The 15,051-nt window shown below is 57.6% G+C and overlaps 1 protein-coding gene across 2 annotated transcripts in view; it reads right to left on the bottom strand.

The window, feature by feature from the left end:
- Nucleotides 1-15,051, bottom strand: part of TMPRSS6 (transmembrane serine protease 6) — a 39,230-nt gene that overhangs the window by 16,900 nt on the left and 7,279 nt on the right. For both annotated transcript variants that reach the window (XM_070506929.1, XM_070506928.1), the window contains exons 3-10: nucleotides 11,700-11,833; nucleotides 10,511-10,578; nucleotides 9,740-9,924; nucleotides 9,453-9,494; nucleotides 5,085-5,289; nucleotides 2,229-2,365; nucleotides 881-993; nucleotides 438-547 (exon numbers count right to left, since the gene is read on the bottom strand). In XM_070506929.1, coding sequence (XP_070363030.1) covers nucleotides 438-547; nucleotides 881-993; nucleotides 2,229-2,365; nucleotides 5,085-5,289; nucleotides 9,453-9,494; nucleotides 9,740-9,924; nucleotides 10,511-10,578; nucleotides 11,700-11,833 — 994 coding nt within the window. The remainder of the gene's footprint in view (nucleotides 1-437; nucleotides 548-880; nucleotides 994-2,228; nucleotides 2,366-5,084; nucleotides 5,290-9,452; nucleotides 9,495-9,739; nucleotides 9,925-10,510; nucleotides 10,579-11,699; nucleotides 11,834-15,051) is intronic.

Genomic DNA, 15,051 nt, shown 5'->3' with positions numbered 1-15,051 from the left:
CAGTCCTGGCTGTGCGGAAGCCACGTGACCTTGGCCACCAGCAGGGAGGGAGCAAATATGGGAAGAGGGGCCTCCATCTGCACTCGGCTGGTTTAAGGCAGGTCGCGCCAGCGCTGCTGAGTCCTGTGGCTCCCACATCATCTCACTTAAGGACTCAGGGTGCCAGACCGTGGGGTGACAGCACCCAAGGAAATGAAACCATTTCACTCGAACAGGATCAACGTCCAAGGTGTCTGATGACAAATGTGTATCTGACACCTTTGGGTGGTAGGAGGAGGGGGTGGGGGGCCAGGATAGGGGACTGGGTCAAGGGGTGGGGCAACAGGCCTGACCTGCCCCACCTCTGCTCTCTTCCGGTGCTGCCCTCTGAGGTCAGAGAGTTGGGCTCCAAGTGGGGGCACCTGTGTGGAGAGGAAGGGGCTCCAGGGGGCGGGTACCTCCGGTTCTGGATCGTCCACTGGCCCTGGGTACATGGCAGGCCGTACTTCTGCCTCCGCAGCGCGTAGGCGTCAAACCAGAGAGCCAAGCCGTACTCCAGCGAGGGCACCTGTGACGGAGGAGCCGGTCACCAGGTGGCCCATGGGCTGTGGCCGGGCTGGTGGTCCCACCCCCCAGGACAACAGAGGCAGAAGGAGGCTCGCCGACACAGAGTGCCAGGAGGGGCTGAAGTTTGTCAGTCACTCAACAAACAAGTGTTGCTGTGGCTAAAGACCCAAACCTAGGCCACACTACCATCCCCTGCACCAGGGATTTGCACCTAGGGCTCAGCCTGTGGGTGCTTCAGCAGGGCAGGACATTGCCCCCCTCCCAGCTGGGGTCCCCGGAGGTGCATGGGGTGCTCTGAGCGAGGGCAGGTGGGCAGGCAGGTCGCAGGGCTCACCGTGAGGTGCCAGGAGCAGTGGGTGCTGGGCGAGTAGTAGCTGGGGAAGTGCGGTGTGCGGAGGGCTCCCTGTGGTTCCAGCCGGCCCTCCAAGGTCAGGTTCACCTCGCAGGCTGGGCCCCGAGAACAGCCGTTACACAGGCCCCGGCCCCACCCTGCTGCCCCTCCCAGCACCCGGGGGAGCAGCTGGAACCCCAGCATCCCTCCTGCCGCTAAACAGGAAAGCCCCGCGGTTGAGTGTGCCTGTGTGACCTCGGGCCTCAGTTTCGTCATCTATAAAATGGGATGATGACAGTCCACACCTCACAGGGTAGCTGAGCAGATGAAACAGACACGAAACACTCAAACAGCCTGGCAAGTAGTAAGCGCTCAATGAATGTCGGCTATGACTATGACATTAGCCGGCAGCGGTTGACAGCTTACTGAACATGTTCACTCCCGTGCCCGCCCACGGTTATGGGTCAAGGGGGAGGGAGAGTTGTCCCCTTTTCAAAGATGAGTCTCAAGGAAGAGAAGCAGCTTGGCTGAGGTCACCGGGAGAGTGAGGGATGGGGGAAGGCGTATGCCTGCTGTCCCCCACCTCTCCATGGAGTCCAGGTCCCTAAAGCCGCCCTCTCTCCTCCCCTAGAGGTGTGTCAAGACTCCCAGGGACGCCCCCCACCCTCAGGAGGCAGCCAGCGCCCCGGTGGGGCCAGCTGGGGCCCTGGGCCACAGCCAGGAGAGTGGGTATGGACAGTAGGAGAGGGAGGGGAGGCTGAGCGGGAGAGGCAGACCGGCGGAGGTGGGGAGCAGCGGCTGTGCGTGTGCACCCAGCCCTTGCAGAGCTCGGAAACTGAAGGTTCGCGTCCCTCCAGGCCCAGGACAGCCACTGGGCATGAAGGGTGGGGTGTGCTCTTCCTGAGAAACGGGGTGGGGAGGGGGCTCCTGAAGCAGGAGGAGCGTGGGGGCTGGGGAGGGGCCGGTGGGCAGCCCGGGGGAGAGCCTTTGAAATGCTGTGAATCGCCCTGCGCTGAGCCCCACCCCGCCCCCTCCAGGGAGTCTGCACTGTTCCATTCCTTGTGCAAGGACTGCCTGGGGGTGAATCCGAGGTTCTCAGGCCTCTGACCATAGACCCCACCCTCCAGCCTCAGCCCCACGGGGATGCAGAGGAAGAGGGGCAGGGGGGGTGGCGGGGTGGGGAACGACAATACACTCCGGACAGAAAATATCAGAAGGAAGGCAGGAGAGAGAATGAGGGAGAGATGACAGAATCTTCCCTCTGCCCCCATGCCATCCCCAGCTACAGCAAAGAAGGTGAAGAGCATGCCCAGGGGACACCTCCCCACCCCCGGGACCCCGGACCCCTCACCCTGGAAGGCCACAGGCTGCACAGAGAGCACGAAGGGGTCCTGGTAGCTGTGCAGACCCTTCTTCCAGACCACTGCCATGACGGCGCCTGACGCCAGGACCTCCACCACAGGCTCCTGGCGGCTGCAGCCATAGACCCTGAGGGGACAGAGAAAGGTGCAACGGCAGGCAGGGGTCCAGGAAGGGCATCTGGGGGGGGCCACGGGCTGCTGGGAGGAGCCGAGGAGGGCGGACTGGGAATCTGTATGGCCAGGTCTGCAACCAGTCCGCTGTGTGTCCACAGGCAGGCTTCTGACCCTCTGTGGTCCAGAGGACTGACTGGAGGCCCTGTAAGGGTCAGGCCAGCGTCTCGGGTGAGCGAGGCCAGGAGGTTGGCCAGACTTCTGGAGCTTGTAGTTCAACCATGACGGCTGACCCCAGTCTCACAACACGCCCTCAGAATCCCCAGGACCCCCAAGTGCTCAGCCTGTGCCCCCCAGGGAGCCCAGCTGGCACCTGTGGGGACCACTCCCTGTGGCTGGCCACACCCTGACCACTGGCCTTGTTCTGGGCTGGGCCAGAGGGAAGGCAGGTGTGTGGCCTGGTGACCCCTGGGGCACCCCAGGATTCCACCCAGAGCTTGGTGCCTGGGAGGTACGGAATAAATAATAGCATCTTAGAATTCTAGACTCTTAGAAGTCTGGAAGGTCGGCCCTGAAAAGGGTCTTCGGAGATTGTCATGGTCAACTGCTTGGTTTCCAGGTAGGGAAACTGAGGCTCAGGACCATCCACAGCAGAGACAGATGTGCTCTGGGCACTGCATCTGACAGCATGTGGTGACCCCCCCCCCCGACGCTGTGTAGGTGCCCCCACCCCACCCAAGGTCTGCCCATCTCAGGCAGGGGTGCTCCCGGTTTCCCCTTCGCCCTCTCACCAACCTCTGTCAAACTTCCCCTCATCTCCGACGGAATTCTCTGGAGCCCTTGCTAATTGGCAGACCGATTCCCAGGAAGCTAAGACCCCCGCCTCCCCCACAGTGGGCAGGCCAGCATCCGGCAGCAAGGCACTGCCTGCCCACTCTGTGCAGCCATGGACTTGGCAGGAGGGAGCGGGGGGCTGCAGGCCCCATGGAAATGCTTGCGTGAGATCCACACACGGCACCTGGCTGGTGGAGTGAATAATCCCAAGGAGCTTCCCGGGAGGGTCCTGGTGCCCAGGGCTCCTGGGAAGGATCATGTCCCCTGCCTCTCCCATGCCAGGCACCCCAGTTCCTCCTTCGTTCTTCCTGCTTTGAACACCGCTGGTTTCTTCTCACTGCTGGAGCACCCCCCACACACACCACGCCCTCCTTGCCTCTGCTGCTCATCTGCCCGGGAGGTGGGAGGGGGGAGATAAGGTATTAGGGGTACGAGGGACCTGAGGTCGCCTTTAACAGGGGCTTCACCTTTCGTTTTTCATGTTTACTTAGCAGCAGAGCCCTTGCTGTAACTACAGTGTCTAACCAGGGGGTTGAAGTTGATCAAGGTTCCCCCCTGCTCTGTCTTCCCATCACCACTAAGGTCCCCCCTCCCAGCTCTGGGGTGCAAGTTTGAGGACCCCCAGTCTTGTCTGACTCTTCATTTTGGACCTTCTCTGAGGCTCTGAGACGAGTGAGCAGCCTGGTGCCACAGTGAGCAGGGACAGAGCAGAGACTGGCAGGCAGGTCCCCTCCCCAACAGCAGGCTGGGGGGCACTGGGAGAAGCCCCCAGGGAAGCCCACGAGCATCCCCACCCCCATCGGGCCGGGAGAGCAGACTGTATCTGGCTTCTCTGTGCTTCCCTCCAGGAACCCAGCCCACGCACAACCAGATCGAGGTCACCATGTGGTGGGGCAGCAGGCTGGGGGTGCCAATGAGTGTGCAGCCTCGGAGCCAGAGATTCAGAGAGGCCCTGGGGAGGGGCTGGGGAGAACCTTCGCCCAGCTCACCCTCGAGGGCTGTCCTTGGTCTGAACACGCAGGTCCCACCCCACCCCAGCCCAGAAGCTGGGGGCCCCTGCGAGACAGAGAAGGCAGCAGCCCATGCCCCCGAGTGTCTGCCCCCCACTTCCTACAGAATCTTGTAGTCCCAACACCCCTCCCTCCCCCTGTGGGGAGGTGACTACGCTCCTGGGCCAAGGCCATTTCCAGCCCCTTTATGGTCTCCACACCGCCCACTGCCTGCCCTCTGGACCTGTCACTCCTGCCCACTACATCATATCCCGTGTCCTAAAGCCCTGCTCCTCCGCTCAAAAACTTTCCATTAGTTCCCCGCTTACTAAGTATTCCAGTTCAAATTGCTCCTGGCATTCAATGCCCTTTGTGACCCGCCCCCAACTAGACTGTAGATAATGAGAGGAATAATGGAGAGCATTACTGTGTGTATGGATCTTGGCACAGATGGGTTGATTTAAATCCGCAGAATAACCCTGCAAGGTAAGCATGATTGTGCACCCATTTTACAGGTGAGAAAACTGAGGCTCAGAGAGGGAAAGTATCTTGCCTTAGGACACACAGCTAGGAAGCAGCAGAGGGAGGGTTGGAAGTCAGGGCTGCCAGACTCTGAAGCATTCTTCTAACAAGCCAGGTTTCCTCCCAGAGCTGACCTTAGGGGTCATCTAGTACAACTGGTTTGTTACAAATGGGGAAACTGAGGTGCTGGGAGAGGAAGAGGACTGCCCATAGTACACAGCCACTTCCAGCCTCCTTTCCCGTTCTCCGTCTGGGCTAGCCTCACTGTCTCCCATCAGATACGTGGGCCCAAGGTCACACAGCCTCTGGTCTCAGAATCCTGGACATGACCTTTGACCCCACCCCAACCCCTCCCACCTCTCCCCTCACCCCGACCCTCCCAGCACTCACGAGGTGATGAGCTTCCTCTCCAGGGGCCCAGCCACGTCGTACATGGCCAGCCGGTCCCGGCAGTCGGCCAGCTTCCACTCAAGCCGGAGCTTGAGCATGAGATCCTGGGGGCCCTGCAGGTGCCAGAGACAGCTGGAGGCCAGCTGGTCGGGCCCCTTCAGCCGGAGGACCTGGCCCTGGCCCACGTAGCTGTAGCGGTAGCAGCCTGGAGGGAGGAAAGGGACAGGCCCCTGACCCCGGTTAGCTGGGAGGAGAGACCCAGGGAGGCCAGCCCCGGTGGGTCCCCACCAGGCAGGGGTGGGACGGCCAGAGCAGCTGCATGGGATCAGCCCAGATGTGCTAAGTCCTATCTTTCTGTTTCCCAGCTGCTTCCATCCGTCTCCAGTCTCCTCATGCATGCATTCATTCATCGTGCATTCATTCGTTCACTTGCACTCACTGAGCCCTCCCCGCCAGGCGAGTGCCAGAGAAAGTCCCTTCACGGCGTGGGAGCGCCCAGAACAGCAGGGATAGACACAGAGCCCAGGGTAATAGCTCAGGAGGTGAGGGCGCTGAGCCCGGCCGTGGGGCAGGGAAGTCCTCGGGGGGTCACAGCGTGAGCAAAGGGCTGGAGGCCAGAGTGGGCAGGGACCTTGAGGCGGGAGGCAAGCTGGAGAAGCAGCAGATCCAGCTCACACCCCGGAGAGGAGCCCTGGGAGCCATGGAAGGTTAGGCAGGGCTGGGACGTGGTCGGGCGTGGACCACACACCCCTCTGCTGCTGGGAGCAACACTGAGGAGGCTGGGAGAGCAGGAGGCGGCTGCACAAGAGGGGGAGCAGTGGGAGGGCTTCACGTAAGGTGGAGGGAAGGGACTGTGTTCCGGGGGCTGGGAGGCAGCCCTGGGAGAGGAAGTGAGCTTCTAGCTAATGATAACGGGACAAGGAGAGGGAGGCAGATTGCACTTGTCACGTGCTGGATCTGTGCCGGAACTGAGCAAAACTGACCACCTTGCTGAGCAGCCCCGGGAACGGCGTCTATCACTGTCGCCATTTTACAGCCTGGGCCAGACAGACCTGGGTTCCCCTCATCTCCCCTCTCTTTGCTGGATCTTACCCTCTGCAGGGCTGTCACAAAGCTTAGGGATGACGCATGTCTGAGCGCTCAGCATAGTGCCTTGCACACAGTAGGTACTCAATAAATGTAGTGACTGTTCTTCTTTAGGGGGGTGTGGGGGAGAGGGAGAGGGTGGAGCTGGGGAGAAAGTTCTGTGACACGTCACCCTTCAGCTGGCCCCGCTTGAGGCTCAGATGTGGCCAGTCTCACTGGCTGCCCTCACTTCACACCTCCTTCTCCATCACACAGACACACCCGCCCACACCCACACCCACACCCGCGGTGGCTCCTCTCTTACATTTAATCTACGAGCTTTGTATGCAAGGCTAGAACTTGCAAAGCTGTACCACCTGCACCATTCATTCATTCACTCATTCATTCAACATAGTTATTGATCACCTATTACATGTTTGATGTAGGCAAACAAATCTCTCCCATGGAGCATAAATATCTCATTTAAACCTCACCATAAACCTATGAAGCAGGGAGGATGGTGTTCTGCCAAGAAGCAGTCAGGATGTGGGGATGAGCCCCACTTGTGGGAGGCAGCAGGTGTGAGGGCAGTCCACAATCTGTTATAATCCCAGCACCACCTCACATCAGCTGTGTGACTCTGGGCCAGTCGCTTAGCCACTCTGAGTTCTGTCAAACGAACACAATAATAACACGTGTCCCACCTCCTTCTCTGGGTGGTTCTGAGGACCAAGAAGGGAATGGTGGTGAACGGGCTTTGCTCTGATCCTGCTGCCTGTTGCTCAACTCCCTCCTCCTGACCCCTGGCCATGGTGACCCCAGTGGGGAGCTGACCTCCCCGGGGAGAGACCTCTGACAGCTGCAAGTGGAAAGGACAGGCCTTTGATATCTGCCTCCGCCAGCACCGCGGAAAGGTGCCTGGCTGTTCCTAGGCGTTTGTGTCCTTTAAATCGTGCTCCAAGCTGATGCTTTGCTTTTGCCATTTTAATCTTTTTTGGTTTGGTTTATTTTGAGACTAATTAAGTGGAGAGGTTTGCGCTGGTTTCTGCTGAGAATCAGAAACACCTCTGGGGAGCCTGGTGTCTCTGGTCGCCGGGAACCGGCCTTGTGCCAGGCCTTTGCTCACGCTGTTCCCTCTGCCTGACGGACTCCTACCTATCCCCAAGCCTGAGTCTGCTGCCGCCTCCTCCATGAGAGCTTCCAGGACCCCCAGTCAGGAGCAACTCCCTCCTCCCTCTTTGGATGGCGGCCCCTGGTGTCAGTCTCTGTTGCTCTCTCCGCTGCCTCGGGGACCTCTGTCCCAGCAGCCGCACTTGGTGTTGTGAGGTTCTGTTTATGTGTCTGTCTCCCCCACGGGGCCAGAGCTCCTCCGAGGGCAGGGGTGAGGACACGGTCACCTGGTGTCCCCAGCGCAGGCAGGGGGCCTGGCATGGAGGAGGTGCACAGAAGCCTGTTTAAAGGATTTGAATGGTCATCCTCGCCCCATTAAATGCTGTGCTCCCAGAGGGCAGGGGCTCTGGATGTGCGCTGAACCAGATGAGGATAATTGCAGAACAGCTGCCAGAAACTTGGGGACACAAGGACACCCCATGCAGGCAAGGGCAACCAAAAGGCCCATCCCAGACCAAGGGCCAGGGCCACAGGTGTACTGAGGCAATGGAAGGTGCTAGATAGATGACTGATGGGTAGATGATTAACAGATAGATAAAGGATTAATAGATAGATAGATGATGGATAGATACATAGACAGATGATAGATGGGTAGATAAATAGATACATGGTAGATAGATAAACAATATATAGTTAGATAGATAGATGATAGGTAGATAGATGATAGGTAGATAGGTAGATAGATGATAGATAAGTAGATAGATACATCCATATATAGAAAGATAGATGGTAGGTAGATGATATATAGATAGGTAAATAGATAGATGATAGACAGGTAGATGGGTAGGCAGATAGGTAGATAGATGATAGATAAGTAGATACATAAATATATATATAGTACATAGATGATATTTAGGTAGATAGATGATAGATAGGTAGACAGGTAGGTAGGTAGATAGGTAGGTAGGTGGGTAGGTAGATAGATAAAAGATAGGTAGATAGATGAGAGATAGGTAGATGGGTAGATAGAGAGGTAGGTAGATAGATGACAGGTAGACAGATAGATGGATGATAGATAGATAGATACATACATACACAGATAGATGGTACACAGATGATAGATAGATAGATAGATAGATAGATAGATAGATAGATAGATGGATGATAGGTGATAGATAAATAGGTAGATAGATGAGTTTCCCGTGTTTTCCTTTGAACAAGCTTTACCATCCTACAGCTTCCTTCATTAATGAGTTATATAAATCTTTGGCATGCTCACAATGCCTTTGTATGAGAATCATGATTTTAACTATTTGAAAATTACACTTTGACCCCATCACCTCCATCTGCCAAGAAAGTAGGTATTTGACAAGCCAGATGGGACGAGACGATGGTCAGAGAAGGTATAACCAGGATTTAAACTCTGCCTTCCTCACTGAGAGGGGGCTGAGACCCCAGGCCCTGCCTCAGCTCTCAGTACAAACTCTAGGTGGTATAGGAAGAATCTGAGAATTTAGGAGCTTGTGCTCAGGGCCATAGGGTACAGTAGCCCAGGTGGCGCACTGCACATCTCCAGGGCTCACCAGTCACACAGACCCCAGTGTGGACAGTACTCCCTGCCATTGGTCAGCATGGTGGCCCTGCTGGTACTTTGCTCCCCAGGGCTCAGCAGGAAGACTGTGGAGCCTCTTGGAGAAAAGCAAACCGACTCTAGCAACATGGCTCTGGGGTGGGGTGGGAGGAGAGGGCAGACTAGCCTGGCTGGCTGAGGAAGGAAAGGGTGGAGGGAGTATCCTTGAATGTGACAGAAATATCTCCAAAATACCAAGTTTTCAACCCAAAGTGGCTGGCACACCTCGAATTGGCAGGATTATTTTCTACCCGCAGTGGAAACGGCATCTTGTGGGCACACCGGATCCAATGATAGAGAAATCGAGTCACATTTATGCACAACGAAACTGCTTTTCCCTCTCACATCCCACACAGGCAACACACACACACTCCTGTGCAAGACACACACACACGCGTGCTCACAGGCCCCAAGCCTTGCTCAGGACCCATCAGACATCCCCTGGGTGACTCCAGGCCAGCGCACCCCGAACCTGCCACAGAAGCCAGGTAGCCCCGACAATGGACCAAGCCAAGAAAAACACCAACTCAAAAGGGAACAGAGAGAGCACAGAAGCAGCATACCCAGCGTGGAATTCAGGGCAACTAGGTCTTTCACACTGGCTTCTGTCAAAAGGAAACGAACAAAGAAAGAAACAAAGACAAAAACATAAATAAATAAAAATGAAATGAAAAATGAAAATAAAAATAGAAGAGACCCGTCAGAGCCAGCCAGTCTGAGAGTGACCCTGAATGCCGACCCTCCGCCCCGCCCCGTCCCTCGGTCCTGGTTCCTGGGTCATGCAGGGGGCCACCCTGGGGGCCTGCCTAGGCCTGCCAGACCATCCCATGTTCCCCCTCCCAGTACTGACCCAGGAGCACCAGGCCCTCGGGGTCCAGCTCGTACTCAGCCAGGTAGGGAGGGGGCGCCGAGCTGTTGGCCGTGGACAGCAGCTCCTCCACCAGCAGCGCCCGCACCACCTCGGGGCTCAGCATCGGCCGGCGGTGCTCAGGGATTTGGAGGATGAACCAGAAGAAGCAGGTGAAAGGTCCCTCCCTAAGGCAGACAGAAGTGAGAGGGGCTGGCGGGGCCTGAAGTCTGGCCCCCACCCAGCCCCCTGCCCCTGCGGGGAGAAAACCAAGCGTGGCTCATGTGTGTTGAGCGCTTACTACCTCCCAGGCCTTGTGCTCCATCTTCAGGGGAGCCTGCTAACAACCTCAGAGTGAGGCGCTCTCAACATGCCCATTTTACAGATGAGGACCCAGAGGCCCAGGAGGTTAGATCGATGCCGCAGACCGTGTCGTAAGTGGCAGAACCAGACACGAGCGGGACAGCTGGGTCACCCCTCTCTCCCACCCGCCCACGGCCTCACCTAATACATGCCCTTGACAAGCACGTCGCACCAATGGTCTACCGGAATCCTTCCCACACCACTGCGCCCATTCTCCAGACGAGGAAACCAAACTCAGCGAGCGGTTGGGGCGGGGGGGCGTGGGTACATGCAGGAACCAAGTTTCCTCTCCATGCTTCAGTTGCCCCACTTTTAAAAACAAGGGCATTGCCTCAGAAGCCTACAGCGTCCCCTCTCACTCTTTGAGTCCGGGGTTGTAGCAGGGGCTGGTCGGGGGCTGGGATGACTCACCCAAAGGAGTAGACGGAGCTAGAGTTGTAGTATGTGCCCAGGCGGGTGCTGGCAATGAGCCCCTTGAGCTAAAAGGAGGGGAAACAATTGCCCCCTCTGACCTGGGGACGCCCTTCGCCCCTGCCCGCAGCCCTGCTTGCCAGAGGCTTGCCCGTGGGCCGTGCCAGGAAACAAACCTCACACTCACTCCATCTTCATCCCCTCCGCCTCCGCCCAGGCGCTGCCCTCCATCCCCCCCGCCCCGGCTCTGGCCTTCACCGACCACCAATGGCCTCTCTCCCCCTGGCCAAAAGTCACTCCTCAACCCCGAAAAGCCCGCTCAGCTCCTGAGTCCCCTCCCCGCGCCACCAGCCACGGGAGCTCAGCTGGTTGGTTTTGCACACGTTCGACCACAGCGCTGATGGCAGGATGGAACGGCGGGGTGTATGCTTGGAAAGCACGTCGAAGGGCACACAGAGAATGTCCTCATTACCTCATTTCAACCCCATGACAACCCCACTTTACAAAGGAGGAAAGAGAGCCTTGGGGGGGGTCCCCCAGACGCAGGTCCCGAGTCAGGGACATGAGGCAAGTGGCTTATTTGGAGGTGATTCTGGGGAAGACAGTGGGGGCGGGGAAGAGAGACAGGAAGCGGGCAGCCCCTCTGGCTGTGAAGGAGCAGGCAGAGCTGTGGGCAGCTGAGGGCTCGTCCAACAGGCAGACAGCAGGGGCCTCCTCAAAACTGCCCCCTAGAGCCAAGGAGCCGGGGATTCTATCCACGCACTCCACCTCCCGTGGCTGAGGGCCGCTCCTCGAAATAACTCCTCGGCACTTCCGGCCTGCCCTGCGGGGCAGGGCGCGGTCCTGTGGCCCAAGAGCGGAAGATGCTGGCAGCTGAGGCCATCCCCAGGGCAGTAAGGAGGGAGGCCAGGAGGGTGGGTCCCGCCAGCATCCCCACGCTGCCCTAACTTTCCTGAGGTCGTGCTCCTACTAAGCGGCACAATCAGGATTTAAGCCAAGTGACTGACCCCAGAGTCCGCTAACTTTCCCACCACCCTGTGTCACGTCCCCTCCCATCGTGCCTGGAACAGGGCTCTGCTCCCAGGGAGTGTTCCAGATGGACTGACCAACCGGCCTGACCTGCTCCGGCTCTGGCCCTCTCCCTCCTCAGCCCCACGTTCCGTCCCTGCATCCCGCAGTCCTTCCGTACCATCTTCTGGGCTTTGGCGGTTTCACTGCGGAAGGCACTGGACTCGCGGCGGGCGAGGTCCTGGGAGAAGTGGCGATTGAGCACGCGGAGGCTGCCTGAGTACACCTGGCTGACGGTCACCTCCGCCCTGTACCCTGCCCAGGAAGAAACCGGCAAGATTAACCCAGGGCGCAGACAGGGAGGGCTCCTGGCTCCTCTACGCCTTCTCCTGCCACCCGAACCCTCGGCTCAGCCTCCAGCATCTTGGGCCTCCAAGGCACCACCATCATCATTGTCTAGGTCATTGTCATCATCCTCATCCAAGGTTTATTTAGTGACACACTGGCCCTAAGGTGCCAGGGAGAAGAGAGGCCCACAGATGGGTGGTGTCCCAGGCAGAGGCTGATGCAGTGACCAGTCCAGGACACGGATGACATGAGGGCCACATAACCCAGGCCAAGTTCGTGGATTAGCACCTCTATGAATCTTCTATTGACCAGGTCGTCCAAGTTGCATGTACTATGTAGGGTATGACAGTAACCAAGACAGATGTGTCCCCCCGTGCGCAGCTGACAGTAGTGGGTAAGTCAGGTGTTACCCCAGTAACCACACAACATGAGGATCCATCTGGGAGGAGCACCTTCAAGGAGAGGCACGAGATGCTATTGAGGGGACATGACCAAGAAACTGGGCCTGGGCCAGGATGACCCTCCAGCTGAAATGGGAAGAGTGGAGTATAAACTGAGATGACAGGGAGGGAAGTACCTTCAGGGCAGAAGGAATAGCATATGCAAAGACCCTGGGGCAGAGGGATAGTGGTAAGGACCAGGGCTAAAACCTGTTTGGCTGGAGCAATCAGATACGGGGAAGGGCAACAAGAGGCCAGGACTTCAGCAGGGTACGAGTTTACCCAATGAACAAGGGGAACCTTGAAAGGTTTAAAATCAAGGATGTGTCATCAGATTTCCATTTTGCAAAGACAGTTTTTGGCTGATGTGAAGAGAACAGATTCATAGCCCTGAGTTTATACCCCTATTCATTCATTTACTCATTCATTCAACAAATATTCATTGAGAACCTGCTATGCATAGGAACTGACCTAATGCACTTGGGAATATAACAATGAACAAAACAATAAATGAATAAATAAAGCTGTCCTTAGGAGCTTGTAGTCCAGCAAGAAAGACAGACATAAACAGCAAGCATAGTATACAACATGTTCGAGGTGTAAGTGCTGTGGAAATCAGGGCCCAGGGATGAGCTGCAACATGGAAGCCAGGGAAGAAGGTGATGGTAGCAGCTACGTGGATGTTGATCTATAGAAAGAGCGTTCTAGGCAGTGGGACCAGCAAGTGCAAAGGCCCTGAGGCAGGAGCTTGTCTGGCATGTTTGAGGAACAGCAAAGAGTGAGTGAGGGGAGAGCAGGAGGAGATGAGCTGGGGGATGAGAAGTGCATATAGGGCCTTGCAAGCCCTGGGAGGACTGTGGTTTTACTCCGAGTGAGATGAGAGCCGTGGGAGGTTTTAAGCAGAGAAGTTAGATGATTTGATTCGCTTTATAAAACAATCTCTTTGCTACTGTGTTGAGAACAGGCTCTAAGGAGGCAAGGGCAGAAGCAGGGAGCCCAGTGAGGGGGTCCGTCCAGGGGAGAGTAGTCCAGGAGAAAGGTGACGGAGCCTGGACCAGGCTGCACAGCAGAGGGCGTGAGAAGCGACTGGAGTCAGGATATTCTGGGGCTGGAGATGACCAGGTTTGCTGGCAAGTTAGGGCCAGGGTGTAAAAGAAAGAGTAACAGGGAGTAACTAGAAGGATGAAATGGCCACAGACTGGGAGGTGGGGGGCGCAGGTTTGGAGGAAGTGATGAGAGTGGCCTGCTGAACCGTGGGGTCTGAGATGGCCCTTGGACATCCTGGTGGAGAGGCCCCAGTGACAGAGTGGAGCTTGAGGGAGGTGCCCAGGGGCCCAGGCTGGAAACGTAAAACTAAGAGTCTTCAGGGTCTAAAAGCATTTAAAGCCAAGGGCACCGGAGGAGAATCTGAAGGGAGTGGGCCGAGGGAGAGAGGAGGGGAGCCCCGCGCCCAGCACAGGACACGCAGGAGAAGAAGCAACCATGAGCTGGGGTGGGGGGGGGGGGTGGAGAAAATAAGGGGAGCCCCAGGAGCCAGTGAGGAGTGGGCTTCAAGGAGAAGGGGGACAGGCGCCTGGTCAAGTGCTGCCCATGGGTCAACGGGTCAAAGGCAGTGAGGACTGAGGACTGGCCGTTGGGTTTAGCAACATGATGACTGGCAACCTTGACCAGCCCTGTTCGAGCTGTAGGGGAAGGGGGCGGGGAGCCAGGATGGAAAGGGCGCAGAGAGACCAGGGGTGCAGAGTTGGAGGCAGCAGCTCTTAGAGACTTCTCCTTCAGAGAGTTTGCTGCAAAGGGGGCAGAGAAACGGAGGAGAAACAGAGGGATTTGGTGCGGGAGCAATGGGAGCACGCTTGTACACTGAGGGTGACACCGCTGGAGGAGAGAAGGAGCATTGCCAGAGCCCCAGCCGCCGCGTGGGCAAAAGGGGTGCCTCCTGGGAGGGCAGGCGGCTTTAGCCGGGGAGGGATGGCCCAGCCGCAGGGACAGCGGGGAGGGCAGAGCACCGGGGTGCAGCTGGGAGGACGTGGTGCTGGCATCCACCAGGCTTCTTTTCTGAGTGGTTCCGTTTTCTCTTTGACGCAGGTGGCAAAGCGGGTGGAGGTGAGGGTGGGAGGTTTGGGAAGAAAGCATAAAACTCGCCCAGGAGAGGGAAAGGACCGGGGAAATACCGGCAGGCAGCATTGAGGGCCCTGCTCCAAGAAGAACGTACCCCGGGCCCAGGGCTCCTCGGCGCTAGGAAGCCGGTCCCCACCCCTCTCCTCTCCTGGGCCCCTTTCTGGGTCAGGCTGCCACTCAGCCAGTCCTTCACTCCTCACTGGGCTTCTCCCGCTCCGATGTCATAGGTCCCAGCCTGGCCCCGGGTGGGAGGAACCCTTCAAACATCTCCTCAAGTGCCTCCTCCACCCTTAATCCCTTTGGGGGATGGGGGGGTGGGTTCCGCAGTTGAGGCTTTGGAGCGCTCACCCCCTGGGTCCTCAGCCCCAAGGAGCACCCACCCCTGGGGGTGATTTACTCCTGGAACTTAACTAGGAGAAATTAGACTCTGCAAGAGAGACAACTGGCAGGTGAGTTCCCGGGCCTCCAGACTGACGCTCCGAACTCTACCCTAAACACTATTTATCCTGAAGCCTAAGGAGGCCCCGGCAGCCCCGCACTCTTTGGGGCGCTCTTTGGGGCGCCAGCTTCCTGCCGGTGGTGAAATACACACAGCTTCCACTCCCTGCCCATGTTGCTCAGCTCTGA

The sequence above is a fragment of the Equus asinus genome, chromosome 4, assembly GCF_041296235.1.
Source record: "Equus asinus isolate D_3611 breed Donkey chromosome 4, EquAss-T2T_v2, whole genome shotgun sequence".
Lineage (NCBI taxonomy): Eukaryota > Metazoa > Chordata > Mammalia > Perissodactyla > Equidae > Equus > Equus asinus.
This window is presented reverse-complemented; position numbering and strand designations above follow the sequence as displayed.